At 40.1% G+C, this 23,993-nt stretch overlaps 1 protein-coding gene across 1 annotated transcript in view; it reads right to left on the reverse strand.

Moving 5' to 3' along the window:
• Positions 1 to 23,993, reverse strand: part of CDH23 (cadherin related 23) — a 383,781-nt gene that overhangs the window by 211,088 nt on the left and 148,700 nt on the right. Inside the window, exons 9-11 of the mRNA XM_081861783.1 lie at positions 20,237 to 20,315; positions 6,311 to 6,423; positions 2,449 to 2,637 (exon numbers count right to left, since the gene is read on the reverse strand). Coding sequence (XP_081717909.1) covers positions 2,449 to 2,637; positions 6,311 to 6,423; positions 20,237 to 20,315 — 381 coding nt within the window. The remainder of the gene's footprint in view (positions 1 to 2,448; positions 2,638 to 6,310; positions 6,424 to 20,236; positions 20,316 to 23,993) is intronic.

The raw sequence follows: 23,993 nt of genomic DNA on the forward strand, positions 1-23,993 counted from the left end.
AAAAACAAAACAAAAATTTCACAATGTTTTATCTAGCTATAGTTAATAAGTAAAACTGCAGGGTAAATTAAATTAACCCTCCAGGAGCAAATACACAGGAAATGTCTGTCATATTGTTTCTAGTAAATACTGATGGAAGATAGCATACGATACCAAAGCAGAAAAGGTTCTCCTTTTGAGATATCTCCATGAGATTTCAACAGTCCTTTAAAGCAGATATTGTAGATTGTGTCATGGTCATAGGGTTGAATGTAGCACAGGAAATGAGACATGAATTGCGTGAGCCAAATATGTGGAGTAATTGAAGAGCATAACTCCAGGGCTTTGGGAGGGGGAGAAGTAATGGAATTCCTAAGTGAAATGGCCCATTGCTGTAATAAATACAAGCTATTTTAATGGCTCCAGAGGAAAAGCCTGTGATATTGCAGGCAAGTTGTACTGGGGGAATCCACAGGCAGTGAAAGATGTGTGCTTGTGATAGGGAAAGCACATATGTGAAGGTCTTAGGTCCAATCACAGAGAAAACAGTGTTTCTGGGAAGTTCCAAGAAGAGAATTGGCAGTGAGAAGAAACCCAAGGAATGGAGCCATCTGGAGGGACAGAGATAAGACTTTACAACCCAATACCTGGAAACAGGTGTTATTATCTAACTTCCATGTTAATATAAGTGGGACCAAGAAGTGGATCCCACCCACGACATCATACATTCCATTGTGCCCTTACAGCGTTAACATCTGTACAGAGGAGGACTCTGTGTGTGCAGTTGTACACAAGAAGGCTTCCATAGACAGAATTAAGGTTCCTGGTCCATGGAAGACCTTATATATATACACACAAACAAACACATATGCAAGGGCTCCCTTCCTACAGACATTCACACTGTAGGTGCAGACATCAGGGGAATATCTGGGCTGCTCAGAATGACTCCAATCCTTGTTAGTGACACAAAAGCTACTTACATCTGAAAGAGGCTACTGTCATCATAACACTCAGGAGTGTCACAATGTTGAACCAAAACAGTTGGTGCATTTCTATTGGACCCAAATATTGTGGTATGAAAGAGAAATAAAAGGCCACCCCTCTACTTAAGGAAGAGATTACAAATATCTAGTTATGTGCTAGTATTCTTTTCTGTCTCATTCTCCTCACCTAATTTTCTTGGAAATAGTTAATGCTCCACTTTGACGATTCCAAAGTTCTTAGCTAGAGAATGAGGTGATGTCAGTGTGAGAACCATAGATGAAATTCTAAGCTCCTTGGTGTCAGCCAGAATTTCTAATTCTTGTAGATACATTTGAATGTAAATAGCCATTTTACGCATTCAAGATAAAAATGAACCCAAGGAAGAATTCTGATGAAACAACCCAAGCTTTCAATTCCATAGACTGGTGATTGTCACCAGGAAAGGGGGGGGGGTAATCTCAATTTATAAACACAACTTGAGAAAGGAAGAAATTCATTTGCACAAAAGTGGCAACTGTGCTTGCTAGAACTCATCAGCTACATTGTCCTCATCTTACAGAAGGAAATAATACTCTATGGGCTGAGAAGATGCAAGTTTTGAAAAATACTCAAACTGTTCTCCACATTTCATGGTTATCTTGCACAGTTTGCCCCAGTTAATATTGGCACATTTTGCAATTTGTCTCCTTGCAGTGAAGGATTATTTAGTATTATATAGTTGATTGCAATTAAGATGGCAAATAGTTAAAATGTAGGAATGCAACCTACACTAGGCAAATAGCATAATAAATTATGCGTTATAACATGGCTGTCCAACTTTAATTAAGGTTTCAGAAAAAATAAATACATAAACACATAAATAACTACCAACAACAACAAAAAAGGGATAGATATAAAACTGGACGGGCCATCCTTTTTCATAAACGTGAAGACTATTTTGTACATTTAAACAACAGAGTTAACACGAATTACATGTGTATTGCTTACCCAAGGTGATGGTACATGTACAGTAAAACTGAACATAGCAACAAGAATTTTTCCAAGTCACAATTTCAATTTAATGTACAATGCATTATATGCCTTTGTAAAAATTGGCTGACGTTCAGCCTTAAAAAGCAATGCAATATTTCTAATTTTAACTATATGTATGAGCAGTGATGTAAGATGCTGTACATATTCATAGCTAATGAACGATGCCATGGATGTTAGAAAAATATGGACTTTGTGTATTCATCCTTTTAAAAGCTGGTTTTCTACTTATTGTTTCTATGGTCCTTGTAACTTGTTATGTTGATAATACAGATATGGAAGTACTAAGGTGGCTAAAGAGTCCTTATCCAATTCTAATGTAAAATAAAAAGAAACCAAGAATACCAGGAACAAACTTAAGAAGGCAGATTTTTTTCACACACACACACACACACATATATATATAAATCTCAGTAGAAGAGGCATTTAATCTTGTTTTGTTTCCCCATGTCTTACCTCATCTTTATCCTGCACTTGGATGAAAAGAGGAAGAGCAAAGCCCACCTGGGCTAGTTCAGGAATAGCCACACTATACTCTGAACTGTTGAACTCAGGGGCGTTGTCATTTATGTCAATGACAAGAATGTTGAAGGTAGTCACCACTGAAGCATTGGAAGGTGTGCGGTCATCGTTTAGTTCTGTCCCCTGTAGGAAGGGAAATTGGAAAGGGGAAACACTGTTATTTTGGGATTTTTGCATGTTGTTTATCCAGCATGTGACTATGTTGAGAACCACACCTTGAAGGATTAAAATAAATAAACACAATCTTATAAACAGAGAGAGAAAGGAAATCCATTTTTCTTCAAACAAGGGAAAAGGAATGGGAATTTACCCTGAGCAGTAGGAAAGCAACTGATATTAGAGGGCAAAGAAGCACAAGGTGAAACTAGTTTGGCAATACCAGATGCACACCCACCCACCCACCCACATTTTACTCCATGAAGATTTTCCATTTAAAAAAGAAGCATGGGATAAAAGCCAGAGAGCTCCATGCCTAATTTAATTTGGCTTGAAAAGTCAAGATTCTGTAAACAATCTTTTTTGGGGGGGAGAGGGATCAATGTAAATGAAAGCACACAGGTCTTTATTTACTGTATTTTGTTGTGAACTTTGCTGCTGCTTTAAGATAGCTGTATCAGCCTGCTATTTGGGTCCTAGGCACCACTTTATATTTTGTGATTTATTTTGTTTATTTTGTTTTAATTTTGTTTTGTGCACCTCAGTAAAAAGGAAAGATTGATAAACCAACAATAATTTTCTGACCTCTAGGCCTATTTTTCTTAGCTCAGTAAGCAGCATGGGAGGGAAGGGGAGAGGCTGGAGGATTAATTTTGGAGATGTATTTGCAGCTATGTATTGCAATATGGGGTGCTGTGAACAGGGGCTATGCTCATGCATTGTGTGGAGCAGAACAGAATGCATTATCTGGTGCTAAAAAAGCAGGCAGTGAAGGCACTGAACACAGTGCAGGGCGCTTAACCATAATTGTCTGGGAGACATGAGCCCACTTCTACTGCACTGGACTGCACCAATTTAATTGCTTTTCTGCACAGCGAAGTACTGGAAGAGGGGGGAATACAGTCTCACACTGCATAGGGCAATTGGGCAACACAGCTCTATGTAGCCAATATGACTGGGCATAAAGTAGGAATATAGGAAGCTGCCATAGAATGAATCAGATCGTTGATTCATCTGGTTCAGCATTGTCTACATTGACTGACTGGCAGCACCTCCCCTGGATTTTAGAGGGGGGACATTTCCAGACCTACCTGGATATGTCGGGGACTGGACCTGGGATACAACCTGCATGCAAAGCAGATGCTCTACCAATGAACTATACCATTTCCCCCATGTCCTCTCACTCAACATGATCTCATGTCATTGGATATAGGATCCCTGATTGGCTAGGAATATACATTGGGCGTGGGGGAGATAATATGGTGCCAAATGAAGAGGAACATGGTCACCATGAACATTTAGTGTTTAGGAGGACCCTTTTAACTACCTGTGAGTTTTTGAAGGAGGCCATACTTCTCAGCCATGGTTTCCTAACGTAGAGAAACTTATCTGTAGCATTTGAGCCAAATTATTCAGTGAAGACAATAAGGACCATTATTTATCTTCACCTATATAGTAGCAGACAACCAGAGCCAGAGGACAAGATGAGACCAACCAGAGGAAGCTGCCTTCTACTGAGTCAGACCATCTAAATCAGTACTGTCTACAATGACTGGGAGAGGGTATTCTGGAGTTGTGGACCAGGAGTTTTCCTCAGCCCTACCTGTAGAGGCTAGGAAAGGAAAGCTGGGGCTTTCTGCATGCAGAACATGTGTCCTGCCACTGATCTGCAGCTGCCAGTGCATTTCCTATAGCATTTTGGTGATAGAAAACTAGACTGCAAAGTCACATGAATCTATTTAGTAGGGGTGAAGAAACTACAGCCTTTCCCCTATTTAAAAATAGATTCTGCCTTCACTTAGATTTTTCTTTAACTAAACAAAAACTGAACTAGGTGAAGAAGCAGGATTTCAGGGATAGAGATAATAGCATATTGACCATGTAGAATTCCACTGAAAGACCCTCAGCAGAGGTCAAGTGGAGTAATTGCATGCCAGTTTCCCTCCTTGACAAAGTACTGCCCTTCTAGGGGGAAAGAAGGGGATCAGTACTTCTTGGGAAACTGCCTGCCACCTCCCAATCAATGACCCCTCTAACAAATGGATTTTCTCCCCCATCCCCCACCCCTCCAGCCCAGTGGAATCCATACTACTAAATATGTTTCCAACCAGCTCATTGGCTTGGTATTGATTTTAATTAAACACCTGTGATTGGTGCAGGGAGGGAAGGAGAAGTTCTCAGGTGCTGGAACATGGTTCTTCATGGCATTTGTTAACCAGGATGTTTGCCCCTCTTCACTGTAATTTCTGCTCAGCATGGACAAACTTGTGTAGGAAGGCTCTGATGAGCACCATGCCATGCCTACTAGCCATTGATGGCCTTATCCTCCATGCATCTGTCCAATTCCCCTTTTAAAGTTGACCAGTTTTGGTGACCATGGCCACACCTTGGGGTATGGAATTCCTGAGTTTAACAATGCACTGGGTAAAGAAACACAGCTTCTTGCCTGTCCTGAATCTCCTATCATTCAGCTTGATCAGGAACTCTTATTATCTAGTTCCAGCAGGCAGTTCCATAAAACGCATTTCTCCAGGAACTTCAACTCCATAGCATTACCCAATTTGCTACCTAGGGACACAGAGATATCTAACAAATGGCCCTAGGTTTATCTAAAATCTAATAGCACTGAGTAAGGAAAAGAATAAACAGAATTGGACAAAAACAGAGCACCTAACTGTTTTGGGAAACTTACTGAAAATGCATGCAACTTCTTTTTCACATGTCTACTCTTGTCACCACTCAGTTTTATACATGTTTGAAAACTCTTCACGTGGAATGGCTTATATTATTTTTCTCCTTCACCATGCATGTCCTATTAGCTTTATTGTCCATATGTACCACTCAAGTGTTTTTGAGTTGGAGTTGTGTCTGATTGTCAAAACCAAGCAATTCCAAGTTTGTTCTAAGGAATGTTCCTGGGCAGGAAAAAATATACTTCATGATGGATCTTTGGAACCACCTGAATGTTGGAACCACTACATCATGTTGTAGCTACTGATATGATGCACATTTATTTGGACTGGATGAAGACCCAATGTCAACAGCAGGGATCTATGGATGATGAAAAATGGGTCCACTTCCTCTCAGTTGGAAATAGCATAATATGCCTCAATATCTAAATGCTTGAAGTTGGGGAAGAAAGTCATCTGAGTCTACTGACAATGACTTGTCATGAAGCTATAATATTAAGGCAAATTTTGTGTCAAAATTCAATAAATAAATGGGAGATTTAAGTTATGTGAATAAGTGAGGGAATGTGAATACTAAAACACTGATAGCAAGCATTCAGCTTCCACCAAAAGTATTTCAGTTTTGAAACTCCCCAAAATGTGTTTGTTCCTAACTACACATATCCCCAAGTAGAATGGCAATGATTTAGGTATAATTTCTCTCTCTCTTGGCACTCAATATTCAAAGCTATAAATTGAACAAAATTTCATGTGCCTGGGGAAATCCTCACCAATTCTAAGATTTGCACATATAAATTGCATTTCAAAACCCAAATTCTCCAAATTTATGCAGTTTCAGGTTAAACTGAAATCCCACTTTAGCTTTTGCTGCCACAACCAATGTTCCCTTCTTCTCCCTTGAAATATTCTGAAACACTTGCTCCAATACAGCCCATCTCTGACTCTCTCACCTTCACTGTAAGAATAAATCCAGCACTGTAGAAAGGATTTTCTCGGTCCAGTGGCCCATTCAGCGTTAAAGCACCACTGATGTAGTCCAGTGCAAATATACTGTTGGTGTTGCCTGACAATAAAATAAATTGAATCAGCACACATAAAACTCCTGTGCAGAAATGCATAAAAAAAGCTCAAGATTTAACATTTAGGTGAAAAACAAAACACAGTTGCAGATCAGAAAAGCAAAATGTTGTGCTGTTTGAAACCCCAGCCAGCAACAGATTTATGCCATGACTTGAAAAGATTACTGAATGTATTTTAAAGACCCAACTTTATTTCTCATTGCCTCAATCTAACAAGATACAGGTTTGGAAACTGAGCTGCTGCTGCTGCTCCTCCTGATAGCATCACAAAAACTTCAGGCAGTGAAGGAGTTTCAAAGCGCTCCTGTTTAAATGGAAATGTATTCATGGCTTTTGTATACACATCACTTCTGCTACTGATTGTGGATCTTTGGCAGGGCACAGAGACACACATCTGCAGTTCCCTTTAAGTATAAGGCTGGGTGTGGAGGGAGGGTAGTTTGCCGAAAGCATTCTTGACAGTATGTAGAGATGAGATCGGAAGGATGTGCAGGACATAGAGAGGGAATGGGATCCTTTCTCCTTCTCCTCCTTTGTAATGCACAACCCCAACTTCAAAAAGTGGGGGACACAAGATAAAGCAGGCTAGCAAACCTGTGGAACAGGAAATCAAGGAGGTGAGACTGGGATGGGGGAAGAAGAGGTAGAGAAGTAGGAGTCCTGTTCTAATGTTTTACAGAAAACCCACCCAAAAGGGTGGAATTCCCCAATTTCAAACTTAAACGCTAACCTATTGCTCAGTCACCACATGGATCAAACCTAGAGCCCTGTAGATCAGGCACTGATTGCCTACTGCTTGTACTGTTGAAAGTCAAAAAAAGAAAAGGGGAAAAAAGAGGATTATGTTATAAAGTTTTCGTTTTTTAAAAAAGGTTAGAAATAGGGCAGGAAGTTTCTTGGGGATATCATGAGGACAAGTCAATCAGTTCTATGTACGGCTGGCTTCTGCGTAAAACTTGCACACACACATTTCCTTCAGAACTCAGCCCTGAAGAAGAAAAGACATAGTGAAGAAGCTTTCAGATTTGTTTCATTCCTCAAGACTTATATATGACTTCACATTTTAGAAGACAAAGGTGTGGGGGAGAGGAAGAGCCTGCCACCTCCCCCCATTTTATTCCCACCCCCCCAATACATGCACACTTGTTGCTACACATTTCCTTTCATGTCCGAACCCCCACCTTCCTCTCTTTATGAAATACTTTTGTCACCCCTTATTCTATTGTTACCTCTCTTGTCAATTTCTTGACCCACTAAAAAGTCCCAGCCTAGGTTAAGTGCATTTTAGCATGTGGCTGACTGCATACTGCAGAAATGTCTGATGGCTTTCAATTGGTTTGTTTGCTCCATTGATCTAACAGCAATTACACCACCTCCGCTTTCTTTCCTATAAAGAGCAAAAAAAATGAACATGGGCAACAAAGCAATCCCAGGCCTGTTCCACACCTCTGTTATTCCTCTGCCCACTGGGTTCCACAGCAGAGAAAGTAGTAACATGTTTCTTTGGGCAGCATTCACTAGTAATCATTAGAAGTCCATAAGCGGACAGGCCTGTCCTTGTAAATCCTTGTCTTGAGCCTATAGTTGCCTTACCAGTGTGGCTGTTGCTTTCCATACTGTTCTTATAATGTATGTAGTGAGGAAAGCACATGGGAGGCATTTGGAGATTTCTGTTCTAACCTTCTATTGCCTATGTACTACTCATTAGGCATGGTAACTCCCCAGACCAACACCACCAGCCTCAGGGGATGAACAGAATTAGCATGGGCAATAACTGTTATCACATGACCCTCTCCCATACCCACATGATCTCCCTGATACACAGCAGTGGGAAAGCAGCCAGGTGGAAGCTACGAGCCATGCCATTCAGGTAATCTGGTTCTTAAATGTTATAAACTAGTGATGCTGGATACGTTTGGTTGGAAATAGGACACAGGCACACATAGATTATCAAGACACTTTCCAATTTTAATTTTTTGTTATATTTGTCATATTTTTAGTTTTTAAACTGCAGTATCAGCTCAAAGGAACAAGAATTAAAAACACATTCATCACATTCTCTCATTTCAATCCAACTGTGCTTGATTAAGACTGTGCTCCTAAGCACACTTACTAGGAGTAAGCCTCATTGAACTCAGTGGGACTTATTTCTGACTCAGTCAACATGTTCCAAATCAGGATGCAAAGATACGAAATGCTTCTGCTATCTACATTTGCACTGTCTGCCTCTTGCAGTGTCCTGAACCTCAATATGAAGCCTTGTTGTTCTTAGGATGCTTGAGAGTTTAATGATGGCATTGACTGTATTGTACTTGGCCAGCAAAGGACATTCTATTGTCTCTTATTTGGGCAACTTGGCATTGCTAATTATGTGCCCTCCAATTCTGACCTGACCCTTTCCCAGTGTTGAGCTACTGGCCCTCTCAGTTGACAAACAAGTACAGTCGAACATCTGTTTATGTAACCCTCTGGTTACGCAAACTTCGGGATACGCATGCGGCAAACCCGGAAGTATTTTACCAGGTTTTGCAGCGCGTGCATGCGCAGAAGTGGTATGTGCATGCGCAGAAGCGGTCCTCAGGTTGCGGAAACCTCGGGATCCAACCGGAACTCTGGAACGGATCCTGTCCGTAACTGGAGGTACCACTGTATTGTGATTTCACACCAGGCTACAACCTGGATTTTTCAAGCTGAAAAAATGGCAGAACAGATTGCTTTTGCATCAGGGGAAAAAAAAAGTATATGTGACTGTTTTGCCTGTGCTTTAGAAGTACAAACCTGCATTGTCCATGGTTCTACTAAACAGTGTTGCAATCCCAGGAAGGTTTTTATGCAGCATGGCTTCTTATACATTATAGTCTTAAATACGCAGCATAAAATGTGCAGTACAGAATTCAAGAGATGTTTTATCTCTGTGTTCTGTATATAAGCAGACTGGCCAAGACAATCCAAATGTCTATAAGCTATAGAATATATATTTGAGTAGCATATAAATTTGTTTTTAAAATGACTCCCACTCTGTCTTTCTTCCCCCCCCCCCCAGCACATACACACTCCATACTAAATGGTGTTCTGAGGGTGGGGACATGTAATGTGGCATCACACTTTGAGTTACCCCTTCCCCATGAAGGGGAGCAGCTCAGAACATTACAACACTGTGCCATACATTTTTACACTGTCAAACATCTAGCTTGAGGCTTGGCATCCCTAGTGAAAATGCCCTTGGGCACATAATCCAATAGCCCTCTTTCTTTTGTCAAAGGGACATTTGCTGCCACAACATGCAATCTTTAGACTGGCCTGGACTCATTAAACCACTAAACTTAAAGTGAATGACTTTCATGAGATGTGAAAGGGGAACGTGGCCTACACCGCGCACACTAGATAATTTATTAATCAAAATGTGCTCTGTCAGGGCTCCTCTGCACTGAAATAGATGCTGTTGGATGTGGTTCATAGAATCAGCAACAGACACAGTTATCATTATATAAATAGTCCATCAGCGGCTTTGACTACCTCGCTGATCTTCACCTTGAATTCTACCCCATACAACATCCAGACAGGTGCTCAGGGCTGCTTCCCTGTAATGTCTCCCACACTGTTTTTATACAGGTTATAGACAATAGCAGGAGTGTACGTTTTGGGAGGGGAGGGCTGCCAGAAGCATCCATTGCAGCAAATAATAGTTTTACCCAAGGAAATGGCTGAGAAGTTGTAACCCAGGAGGTTAAACTAGACTAAATAAATCACTGAGTCAAAAAGACAAGGGCAGTAAGCATGTGAGTTAACATGAGGCAGGCAGCAAACTAAGATGATAGTCCATTCAGACTCAAAGGTAAATGTGCAAGGAAGGAGCAGATCCAGTAAAAGGGAGCACAGCTGCATGGCACTACAGAATAGGGATAGGGCAGTCTCCATAATGCCAAGGCCATGCAGGTCAACAGTATGAGTTGTACCTGTGTATTCCCAGGCACAACACGATATTCCCCCATGGAATGAGGTTCAGGATGAATATTTGCAATGCGTTCTGGGACAGAATGAGATAGGGCCCAGAGGGCTGAAAGAGGAAGGAGGGACCAGGCAAAATTGGATACCTCACCTTATAATCATTTCCAGGCTTTGTTTAATTAAATGATTAAAAATAAAAATTCCAACACTTTGGAAACATACAGCCCAACCCACAAGAAAAGCCTGTTCTTAACAATTCCCTCATTTTCTCCAGTGTACGTACAACAGCTTCTATGCTGTTACATATATATTCCACATTTTGCACCATATCAACATTGAGGAGTGGGGCAGAGGTGAAACACAAAACTGTGTTTCACATCCTATAGATATATAATATCTTGTAAAGACATCAGAGTTAATAACCATGAGTTCAATTCAGATAAAATTAAATGCATTTAAATCATATTTAAATCTATGAGGCTTGTTAAATTTGCATATGTTCCACTGATTTCAATTTCACTGTGACTTCCGAACACTTACATTTCCTTAGGTTGTGTGCTATAAGATGCATCTGGGGCTCTGCCGCGCAGATTCCCACAGCATCAGATTCCCCATCTAAGGGTACTTCATTGCTGGGGAAAGATCTTACCATGTGATCTGCCTGTTCCACATGAATCCTGGTCAGGAATGCTAACGCTGTGGCATATAGACCAAGCAACATGACAACAACAGCCATGTCACAGTAGTGTGTATGTATAACTCAGCCCATAGATGTCATCATTACATGGCAAACTTGCCTTCTTCACATTGACAATTTTGTTTGTATAGATTTTTTTTTGGGGGGGGGGGAATCTTACCATGATCAAAATTCCAGACTGCTACACTTTTTCTTAATACCTGCATTTATTCCTGTACAAACTATTATCCACATTGCAAAGCTGTGTTTCAAAAGAAATGCCCTTTCTATATTTGTCTATATATTCCTATTGAAGTCATACTTCCGCAAGTAGGACATTGTTTGGATCCAATCCTACTAAAACACACACACACACACACACACACACACACACACACACACACACCACACACCCAGGGCAATATTCCAGAGGCAGCTGTCAGCTCCTCAACCCCTTGTGAAACCAGTTACTTCCTCTGCCCCCCCCCCATACTCTCATAGTCTTTCCAGCTGTTTCAAAAGCTGATATTGAGTTACTGTTTTAATTACTGAAGGCCATTTGTTGGTGAAGCTTTCTGAAATAAAAGGAGCCATTATAAAAGCAATATTTGCAAAGACTGTTCCCGGACTGACACTGGTCCAAAGCAATGTAACACACATTGCTAATTCTCTGCAACACTGAAATGTCTGAGGCACTTTGGTTGTAGTAACACCCAACATTTTAGCTTTTAGTCTAGTTCTATCTCATGGACATGGTAGAAATCAGATTTCTGGGATGGATCATACCATCATCATAGAATGGACCATACCACTTCAGACTGGGGATGCCCTATCCCTAATCTAGGAGGAGGGTATCGAAAGGTCTGCCTGCTCTTGTGTCAATGCAACCTCATCAATTAATTTTTGTCTGAGACTCTTCAAGAAGAAGAGTTTGGATTTGATATCCCGCTTTATTACTACCCTAAGGAGTCTCAAAGCGGCTAACAATTTCCTTTCCCTTCCTCCCCGCAACAAACACACTGTGAGGTGACTGAGGCTGAGACTTCAAAGAAGTGTGACTAGCCCAAGGTCACCTAGCAGCTGCATGTGGAGGAGCGGGGACGCTAACCCGGTTCACCAGATTACGACTCCACCGCTCTTAACCACTACACCACACTGGCTCTCAAGATCTGTCTTGGGATGTTGCTTGGTGGCTACCAGAGAGAAACAGAATTTCCCTGGCTGTGGAAATTCCCTCCAAATATATATTCACCTGACGTCTTTACTGTCTTTTAGACACTAAGCTATATCCATCCTATCTGACTATTTTTTACAGCCAAAAGAAAGCATATAAACAATATAATAAATAACTAATTTTTGTTAGGTATAATGCTTCTTGTTTATATTTATAATGCTTTTTTACAGCTGTTGTTCATTTTAGTTTATTTTTATTTTAATTATGGTGATATCTTAGATTATTTTATTGATTTGTGAGCTGCCTTAAAGACCGTTGTAGTAGAAAGGCAAGACACAAGATTTAACAAACAAACATACAAATGGGTATTTTCAAAACTGGAGTAATTTAATTTCACAGGCTACAGATGAACCAATGTGTATATAATGCGTACACACCACTGTATACCAGGTTAGGTATACACCATTGCAATACTGCTGCCTCATTCTGCTTCAAGTCTAACTCACACATTTTATTTTCAGGTCCGCATCTAAGTTGTGTGTTTTTTTAAAAACACACACTCTTAACAACATGGACAATAATCTCAGGAACTGGACGTGACTACCATTGTGTCTTTCCAGTCTTTCTGACAAGAAAAGCTACTGTGGTACTTTTGGAGTTTATGCTCTCTGCAGTGCCCGCACCCCTTAGACTTTATGCAATCATGTAAATTCACCTCCATTCCCACTACAGCATTGTGCAACATTATTGGAAATGTCCTGCCAGGGTTCACCAGTATGATGTTCCACAGTGTTTTATGCTGCATTTTTGGACCGTGTTTGCATGTGGTAGATAGGCAAGAAAAACTGACTCTTTCATTTTATATGGCCATTCACCCGGCTTCTCACTTTTTTTCTTGCCTTTGCTGTAAGGTTCTAAAGTCAACTCTGTTACAAGTTAGTAGACAGGGACAATAGTTGTAACACACACCTTAAGTTTTATGACTCCCACACTCCACTGGCATGGCAACGGCCATCTAAATTTAACTCCTCCCTTCATGGTTATTAATAATAGCCTGACTGCCCAGCCCCATTTCTGATGTCTTTCCATCACTTGTTGCACCTTGGAAGCTGCCAGGACATCAATCTCTCTTAGCCTGAAGAGCTCCTTAAATGAAAAATCTTATCTAGAACAGGTCATGTTATATAACAAGTCACTAGCTTTGCCTGGGAAATGAAAGATGATGAGGTAGAGTCCCCGGGACAGAGGCTATCTTCATAAATCTGCCAAAAAAGGAGCTGTGGATTACATTACTGGATTAATTATCTGTCCTTCAAAACACAGCCCTGACCTCAGTGTCTGAACATCACCAGCCTAACCCAGCTTGTGAACACAAACAAGGGATTGCTTCCTTTAAGGTGATATTAGAGGGGGCCGTTTGCTGGTTGCACTTGAGTTTACCAAAAGGTATTCTGGGAAATTTACAAATGACCCTCAGATCTCTAGTGTTTTCCATGTGGCTTTTCTCAGTTCTGTTGTCCTTTGTGACATTTACCTTTGCTTTCATTTTAGTTGCTAGTCTCTGTATGTTTAAATGGGTTTTGAGCTGGATGCTGGCATTATGCTAAATTTAGTGAAAGCAAAGGAATCACTTGTATCCAGGTTAAGGACAGCAATTTCTAGCTCAGTGTAGATTGCATTGGGGCACATACAGTAACTCATCTTACTGATTTGAAGCAAACATCAAAACTAAAGAAACAGTTAACCTTAAAATTAATTCTTCCTTGTGGCACCTACCCACATAGAATTTGAGAATTTTTTACCATGCCCCTTTGGGATTCTGTCCAGATTTCTCCAAAAAATTCATCTGAAAAAGAACCTCCCAATTCTTTTCAAGTTTTGCTTTATGTGAAATCCAATGGTAACCTAGGGAAGTGCAAAAATCTTGCACTTGGGATAAATTCAATTCAGTTCACATTTAAATTATGTATGAACCTACATAATTTTCACTTTGAAACAATAAGCAAAGCAAAACACAGCCATCCTTTGAAACTTGCACTTCTCTGACTTTAGCAATGCAGTTCTCTAGCAAAGTAATTGTGCAAAATGCGCAAACAAGACTAAGGTGTGCATAAAAATGCATATAGTAGTGGAAATTACTTTAGAATGCATTGTATTAGGAAAAATGAGTGTATTAGGCAAAATTGCATAGAAACATGTATCTTAGAAGAAATATGCTGATGAATTTGTGGAAATGTGGAGATTGAATTTAAGATTGGAAAAAATGAACAAGTGAGTGAAACTGAAACTGATTCGTCTATCCCTACTTGCCAATGAATTTCACTAGTTTTATTACTTTATTATTACTACACTTAAGATTCTGCATCTGTTTCACCTGAGTAGAAGCTCAAGCCTTCATTTTTAATTTCTCTTTAGGTGAAATTTCAGAGACAATTCTATTCCTCAGCCAAGTTGAGCCTTTTCAAGAAAAGAGGACCTCCAGCCATGTCAACCCATGAAAGGAAAATATATGGGAGTTGATAAGACAATGTGATTGCACACTTGATATCTTTGTAACTGAATCCCTTGAGCTTGACCTTACTCTTTTTTCTGAAGTGGTTATGCTTCATCTTCTAGCTATAATGTTCTTCTGTCAAGTGAAAACCTTGTATTTGTAGAAGGGCTGTATATAAAAAAGTTTCTGCAGTATGTTCTGAAGCAACCAATATAAAACACAATTTGAAAATGTTGGCCTAGAATTATTATATATTTCTTCACCGCCATGCCTGTAGTTTAACAGAGAGATCATTAATTAAACTGGGGAAATAAAATCAGTATTTTTACTTTTCATTGAACATTTCGTTTGCTTTTGCTACCCTAAATTTAGCTTCAACAATTGGGGGTGGGGGAAAGCCTACAACAATCATTTTTAATATTGCTGAGTTAATTCCTAATCAAATTCATCAGCTATCTTCTGACATTAGACAGCTTTTTGCACATTTTGCAAATGTTTCCAGCCCAAGCAGAAAATATACTCACTGACCTTTACCATAATAATAGGGGATAATGACAAACTAATTATATATTTCTGGATTGACAAAAACCAGAAATGAAACTTGCCTTTGGTGCATGGATTACTGGAGCCTTCACTAACTTAAATAATTGCCTTTTAGAAACATACAGACACTGGTGTTACGTATCATCTATACCAATAGCGAACTCAACTTTCTGAGTGCTGGTCCTTATGCAGCCAAAACAGCACCACCCAAAGGCAAGAGGGAAATATGAGTAGGCTCAGGTGAGCAACAGAGTTTGCAGAAATACAAAACCCCCAAAAAATACCTTCCGCCCACAAAACCTTTAAGGTGGTGGTGGGGAATGAAGGAGAGGGGGAAGGACACCCTGAAAACTGCTCCATGAAGATGAGCGTGCTCAGAGGCTATGGAACACTGCCTTGCTGTTGGCAGAGATAGGTGATGGTAGGATGCAATGCTGTATCCTGAACAGGAGCACTCCTGACTAAAATATTCTGTTGTGGGTCTAAGTTGTACACGCACTATGTGCTTACTTTCTTCATCCACATAACTAAAACCAGCAAATTATTATTCATGCTAGATAGGAGCTGTCAGCACTAAAACTGAAAACCTGCGTGCTACTGCCCTACGCTGTGAGCTACCAGGGCTGCAAGACAGGATGTTCCCTGATATATGAAGTGCTCCAAGTGCCTAGAGTAACACCAAAGGGTCAGGCGTTCCCACTACCATTCTTGTCACACCACTAGGTTTCTGGAACCCCAGTTGTGGCTTAAGTTCCAGTGTTGCAAAAGGACTTCTCTTTATGAATTACAAGTCCACGTATGGGCATACTGACGCTAAGCTTGTCACCTGCTCACCTTACTATCTGAATTTGTGTACAGTGGTGCCTCGCAAGACGAAATTAATCCGTTCCGTGAGGCTCTTCGTATAGCGGTTTTTTCGTCTTGTGAAGCAAGCCCATTGACAGCTTAGCGGATTAGCGCTATTAGCGGTTTAGCGGCTTTTAGCGGATCAGCTGATAAGCGGCTTAGCAGCTTAGGAAAGGGGGGGGGAAGGGGGGAAAACCCGCAGGAACTCGCAAGACATTTTGTCTTGCGAAGCAAGCCCATAGGGAAATTCGTTTTGCGAAGCGCCTCCAAAACGGAAAACCCTTTCGTCTAGCGGGTTTTCCGTCTTGCGAGGCGTTCATCTTGCGGGGCACCACTGTATTTATATAAGGGTGTTCTGCAATCATGCAGCACTCAGGAGAACCGAGGGCTCTGTGAATGTTCACTGACATCTGAGATACCCAACTGTACAGCCTGCTGGAGTAGGGAGGCACAGACACTTCCTTCCTTCCTTCCTTCCTTCCTTCCTTCCTTCCTTCCTTCCTAGCTACCTACACTGTTTTCCCCTTGACAGGACTCAAGGCGGCTTACAGAGAAACATTTATTACAGAGGTAATTTTCTGGCTTTTCTGACTGCACAAAACCAGAATCCATAATAGACCCACCGGCAGAAGCAAAATACACCACAGTGGTGGGTAACTCAATTCACCACATGCCAAAATCAGATGCTCAAACTGCATGTGGCAAAATACGCCAGTAGAAATTCCCCTTTTCCTACAATAATGCTTTCTACTGAAAACTGTTGAGTTAGTATCAGTTAGTTCCAAGCAGATTTCAAAACTGCAGTTTCAGCTTGCAGACACAATCCAAAAAGAAAATGCAAAACAGCTTAATCACTTGTGGCTTTGATGTATTCTGCATGATTTTCTATGATGATAGGTGGCCTCCCCAATGTGATAGACCCAGGGGTAATGATTAAGTTATTGATGTATGTCAACAGATGCAATCATGTTTACTATGGCTGTGAGACTGACTCTTACTCTGCAGGCACACAGATTCCCCAGAAGAACGTTCAGGTTATTTTGGCAATAACTCTGTTGGATAAGGGTGGTGTGAGAGAATATGGACCATTCTATTGGCCAGATAAAAGACGGTGCTGATAAACAAAACTGTTATAACCAATTCAGAAAATAAGAAATGTTTAAGGAGATGATGCATGAAGAAGTATTGGCTCATGCAAGGGGCTTCACCTGCACATATGGCAGAACTTCCCCACAATATGTTGACATCTTTCTCTAGCCTTAGGAATGGTCCCACAACAAAACTTACTACGGTAAATTGTAGTCTGGATTTATTTCATTCAAAATATCAGCTCACTAATATTTGGGTCTGGTTCCTAAGCCAAACTATGGCTCCGTATGAGCAAGCAAGTGTGTGGGTATGGGGAGCAAAAATTGTGCTTGCTTTGCTTCTTTCTGGTCCTGCGGCTGCCACACCACCAGAGGTAAACTATGGTTTGACTTAGCATTATGTGTAAACCCAGGGTTGTTGTTTTTCTCTCTCAAATTAACCCTATGCACTAATCCAAGAACAAACCTTAACTTCAGCTCATGGTTTGTTTGGAGTGACACAAACTATAAGTTCAAGTTCACATGTTGTTGTTGCTTAGTCGTTTAGTCGTGTCCGACTCTTCGTGACCCCATAGACCAGAGCACGCCAGGCACTCCTGTCTTCCACTGCCTCCCGCAGTTTGGTCAAGCTCATGGATTCTTCATGGATCACTGCCTTGCCGTGGCAAAGGGGCTTGAATAACTCAGAGAAGCTATGAGCTATGCCATGCAGGGCCACCCAAGATGGACAGGTCATAGTGGAGAGTTTTGACCAAACGTGATCCACCTGGAGTAGGAACTGGCAAGCCACTCCAGTATCCCTGCCTAGAAAACTCCATGGACAAAGTTCACATGTAATGCTAAGCAAAATCATGGCTCAGCTCCCGGTAGCAAAGCAGCAAACAGGAGGAGAAGCAAAGTGGCTGTGTTTTTTGCTCTGTGTACCTACATGTTTGAGCGTACATTGCTTATGTGTGGTTTAGCTTAGCATTATGTGTGAACAGGGCCTTTGACTTCACTATGTAAACATGATCAAGTGAATTTGTCCTTGGATTTAGAGCATACCAAAGCAGGTTATGCAAGTGACTTATTTATTAAACTTGACAAATATTTGCGAACAACAGTGCAAAGTTAAAAAACAACAGCTTCAAACTCCGAAGGGAAAAAGTTACTAGTTTTATAGTGGCAGGCAGGGGAAAGACTCAGACCATAGATGTGTTTTTTCTGTCTGATCAGCTAGCAAATGTTGGCTGTCAACCGAGCTATATGATTTTGCTAGGCTGAGATCAAATGCATAATAGCGGGTGTCAAGAAAGAAGCAATACACCTGTGCCCATCCTATAATTTTTTTCACAGCAGTAAAACGTTTGTTCAAACTCAAATATAATTAATGATACTGATTATTTTTTTTAAGCTTCCAAAACAGAAACTGGCCTCTGTAGAGAAAGGGAAACACTGAAAATATTGCTTGAAGCACACTTGAGTGTTGTGAAAATAATGCATGATGCTGCTGGAGGAGGAGGAGAGAGAATAAGGAGAACCTATGAATTTCTAGCAATGTTGCCCAGCTCCAGTTTTACCAGTGCAGTTTCTACCATGGGATATTTGGATTAAAGGTTGTGATTACTGGTCTTTTGGAAGGGCCTGGAGGTTTATCACCAAGCTGCCTGCCTGGGACAGTTTCAGTGCATAAAATGGATACAGCAATTCACAAATCCTGCAGTTTTGTCTGCATCAAGATTTCCATTATTGACAGTTCTCTCCCAAAACATGCTAAAAGGAGGGTGTGGAGAAACAAAGAACAAGAATAAAATCTACACAAAAATCTACACCACACTTACAAACCTCAAGCCAACTGTAACTAAAAAAAAAGGGAGGGATGGTAAAATAGAAATATCCTATTTGGAACCATGAGCAGTAATGACAGTAACAAAGCGGTCTCAAATCCAGTTTCTCACAAACAGGTGATAAGCTTGAGTGGCTTATCAGTAGACAAAACAAATAGAAATATGGAGTTCAGATATGAATTTGCAAATTCAAATACTTCAAAACTGAAATTATGAAGTTGGCATATTTTTTGAGACAACATGATGAATACTTTATTTTATTTTATTTATTTCAACCCCCTATTTCTTTTTCAGACACAATTTTATTAAGTTCCTATTGTATTTTATTAAGTTATCCTATTGTTCTAGGAGATTTCCAAATTCAGTTCAGATACTTTGAATATTCTTTGTTTGTTACAGAACAGTGAAAAGAAAGTTGCAAAAACATAAACGTTGAGAGTCATTAATGGCAAAACAACAGCTTAACAGCTGTAGCCAGGCTTAACAGACACACATCTGAAAACAACATCCTGATTCCTGAAGCTCAGTTCAGGCACAGATAAAAATTAAAATATTCCACTTCTTCACTGATTGATTTCTAGCCTAACATTATGTTTGTCAAAACATAATACAGACACAATTACTGATAGAATATGGTTAATTCATTCACACCGTAAGAGTAAAGAATATGGTGGAAAGCAGGAAAAAAATGGGATTGTTTTATCAGTAATTGGTCTCCTTATATTATTTTTTGTAAATATAATCTTTTATTTTAAAATTCAGAACTTTTCAAGATACTGTGAGTCTTAGGGTTCTTTTGCTGTTTGATTATATGTCAATATCTGTTTAGATGTTAAAACAAAACAAATTCCTTCCAGTAGCACCTTAAAGACCAACTAAGTCAGTTCTTGGTATGAGCTTTCGTGTGCATGCACACTTCTTTAGATGTTGTTTTTATTGACTTGTGTGTTTTCTACAAGTATATAAGCTTTTTTAAAAAAATAGACTCACAGAACATTTTAAAATGGGATTGTTGAAGAGGTTGCATGCAAAAATGATATGGTTTATCAATAGATGTTATGAAAAGAGGAATTGTTTTTAATGTTCTACTGTGAAAGTCTAACACTTTATAGCTTGGATTGAGTGCCAGGAAGATTGTCACCTGGCCAATTCCTCTAACTTTGCAATCATGCTTGTTCTACAAGAACTCCTTATGGACTCACCTGACACAATTGTGTAGCCAATACCTCTGGGACGTCCCTTGTCCTGGTCGATTGCTGTTATCATACGCACAGTTGTACCCTGTGGACCACAAAGGAAAGAGGAAAAAAAGAGGATTCCAGTTTTGCAGGCACTGTGGAATTTGTTTCCGTATCATTTATCATCCTTACTGGGCAGTTCCCCACTGCATACCCTTGCAATTTGTTTCATAATTCCTAACTTCAAACATGCTAAATAGCCCTTATGAACGGATCCAATGGCAAGCCCAGCTTGTCTAAAGAGAGCATGGGCATGTCAGCAGTAGATGCTGAAATTGCTTATCTTACTTAATTTAATCATGAGCTATTTGCGAGGTGCTCAAGGACTACAAAAAGCATCTTGCTGGATTTCCAGAGCAAACTCCCACAGCTAATGGTAGCCTTTTAATATCCAAGTCTTCCACTCCTACACACCTATTGTACTAAACCTCAGTCTTGACCTGCGACCCTCAAAATGACACTAACCGAACATGACCCATGGGGCATCCATGTTCTTGTGGGCAGGCATGAGAGGAATTGAATGGTGTCTTTTGTTTTTAAAAGTGTAAGTGGATGCTCCAACACCATTTCCTTTGTCACTTATCATGAGTCCAAGGAGCTGGAACTGAAGTTAGGTCACCAAGGTGAATGTGGCTATTAGTGACAGAGCTTTGCTTCTGATTTGGGTCACTTACTCCTGGGAGCTGAAACAAAGAAATCCCAAACAGAGGCCATGGGAGGCAGGTACAGATCTAAAATGCACAAGCAACTTATGGACTCTACCTCATTTTTTGCTGCTTCTGAAAAGAACAGTGAGTTGTCTATTTTACTATAATGAGTTGCTCCATACTAACTGTCTAAGCTTGTAGTTCCACACATCAAATTTTGCACGGTAATCATTTTATACTATTGCCAACGATGTACAACTTGGAGAGATACTCCTATACCCTCTTCCCCAAACTAAAATTAGTTTCTCCATTATTCTTTGAATGAAGCAGCTCTGTCAAGTAAGTAACCAAGACTTCCTGGTTCTTTTTTTTTTCCTGCTGCCACCTCCTGTCTCCATTGAAAAGTTACACTCCTTCAATAAAATGGACAACAAAAGTCAACTGCAAGTACATCTGAAATTCCTCACTTTGAACAGCCAGTCTCCGTTTCTTCCTAAGGAGTAGGATATTGGTTAGAGCTGCCTTGAACAACCTGGTGCCTTCCATATGTTTTGGACTACAACTCTCTTCAGCCCCAGATTGGTACCAGGTTGGTAAAGTCTGGGTGAAAAGGTCAGTCAAAGGGTGCACAGAGAAGGAGAATTATGATTCCAACCCAGAACCCCTGGTTTTAAGCCTTCAGCTATGGTGTGTTGCATACTACTCAAGATAGTCTTCATTTATGTGGCTAGGATCAGAATGAAACTTCATACAGGGCTCCATAATGGTTATGAAGCTTCAACCAACCACCTGCATCAAAAGGCAGCTCTGGATGTGTAATAGGGAAACTATCCACAGTGGGTAAGGGAACAGGGAAGGCCGCACTTACATGGTGGCATGTGTAGGCAAGAACACCCTCCATCTACAGATCAGAGTTATTGAACTAGAGCCTTCTTTTCCCCTTAGCCTCTACATCTTTCAGCATAAAAGCTATGAATTTTCTCCTAAGGTCATGGTTACTCAACAAATGCCCATATTTACACACATAATAATAATTAATGTAGTGTGAACATATTTTATGGCTTTAGGCTGTTCTGCTTTCCTTTGTTTATTGAGACCCAGGGAAAAGAGGTGTCCATTTTGCCCTCAGGAAAAAAAAATGCCAACTGTGGCATTTGCAGTCTAATGAGACAGCAAGAACACACATCTGCCTTGGCAGCAGCAAACTAACATTGTAATTCATCAGATGAAGGCCGAAGGTCAGACAGAGTTGCTTCACTTCTATCTCTTATCCAAATACCTTATTAGCCCCATTTTTCTTCATAAGTACTTTTAGACAGCCAGTTATTTGTTTTTTTAATCTTGGCATTGTGTAAATTGGTGCAATCGACAGAAATAGCTACTTCTAATAGATAAATATAAATACACCTGAAGTCTAACAATTTTCCTGACAAATGAGAAAGATATAGCTCAGTTATCTCAGTTATAGGCAGAAAATCTGCATTCAAATGGAGGCATTTTCAAACACATTTTCTCACAAAATATGCATTTCTAAAGGTATTTTATCCTTAAAATGAAATTCTATATACATTTTGGTATGTTTTTTTTTGAGGCAGATATGCAAGATCTGAAGAATAACCATATTTTGGTCAGCATATTAGTAGCATCTCTAACACACACAACACACACTTTGTATTTTATACATGTATATAAGCACGCTTGCATATGAAAAAATAAATGTGTTTAAAAGGTAATTTTTAAAAATCTATATGAACACTTTTGACAGTCCTTAACCATGCATTGCCATGAATAAATCTAACACAAACAGAGAGGTGACGGTTACTCACTAGCAGCAACAAAACAAATCCATTTTGTAAGTGCTATTAAAACCTACAGTTTCATATTGGGCTCCTTCAATACTATAGATACAGAAAACTATTTTTCAAAATGTTGTGCTGAAAGTTCTTTGAAGCCATAGACTGTATTCCAGGCATTTCAAAAGACACTTTACGAATGTGTTCACATTAATCTGAAGACATTAACTATAAATCCTTGGTAACTGACCTTTGAATAAAATACCGTGCTACAGCCATGCTACTAACGGAAGGGAGAGTGTCTAAATCATCAACAATGATTATGTTTTCCAAGCCAGTAAATACAGCTAAAGAGGCTATAGGTCACTTACATTTACCATCACTCCTTAGACTGGCAAGCTAGTTTAGTCAAAATTTAACGTAGCTCAACAGCAGAGTACATTCCTTTAAATGCATGAATTCCTGCATTCAGTTCCTGCCATCTCCAGCTACAGCACCTCAGGTAGCAAGTCTGAGAAACCATTTTCCTAGGATCTTGGACATCCATTGCCAAGTACAGTCTACTTTAGCAGTTGGACCAGTCATCAACTATTTCTGTATAAGGCAGCTCCTCATATTTGCATACACAAACCATTTCCACCATCTTCCTCAGTTTTTAAAAGCTATTTTTTAAGCAAAATGTTTAGTGCCATCATATACAGCACTCAGTTCTGGATAGCCCCTCTATAGCTAACTACTAGCCTTCAGAACACTGTCATGAACTAAGTTTATATACTGACATTCAAAGGCATTGGAATCCCCCAGTCCAAGGCTTAGCTGTTTTGCAAAAGCAATTAGTTCTCTGTGGAATCATTTGCCTCTTCGTAAGCAAACAGCAAATGTTCCAACAGATCAAAATTACTCAATTCTCGTGCTTACTTTTGATGCGAGATACTCACCGTAAGATTATTTCATTTTAATGTACTGGTTTAATGACAAATTCTTATAAATGCACCCTGAATAGTAGCAGCTGCTACATGTCTAAGATGAAAGACTTGAGAAAGCACAAGACCTCTGACATGATCAGGGGTATACTCTGCTAAATGAAAAGCGAACATGGTACTCATGACTTAGGATAGATTCAGGCAGTTGCATTTCGTTATAGCAAGAGTAGGGAACTTCTAGCACATAGGACTTCAGTTAGCCTCTTCCAGTGCCCCAGCACAGTGTTTCCAAACGCCTCCCCTTCTACAGTCTTGTTTTTCCTGCTGCTGAGTTGACCTCTCCTTGGGTGACCTCTCC

This window comes from Podarcis erhardii, assembly GCF_964252035.2.
Source record: "Podarcis erhardii genome assembly, chromosome: 5".
NCBI classification, from domain to species: Eukaryota; Metazoa; Chordata; class Lepidosauria; order Squamata; family Lacertidae; genus Podarcis; species Podarcis erhardii.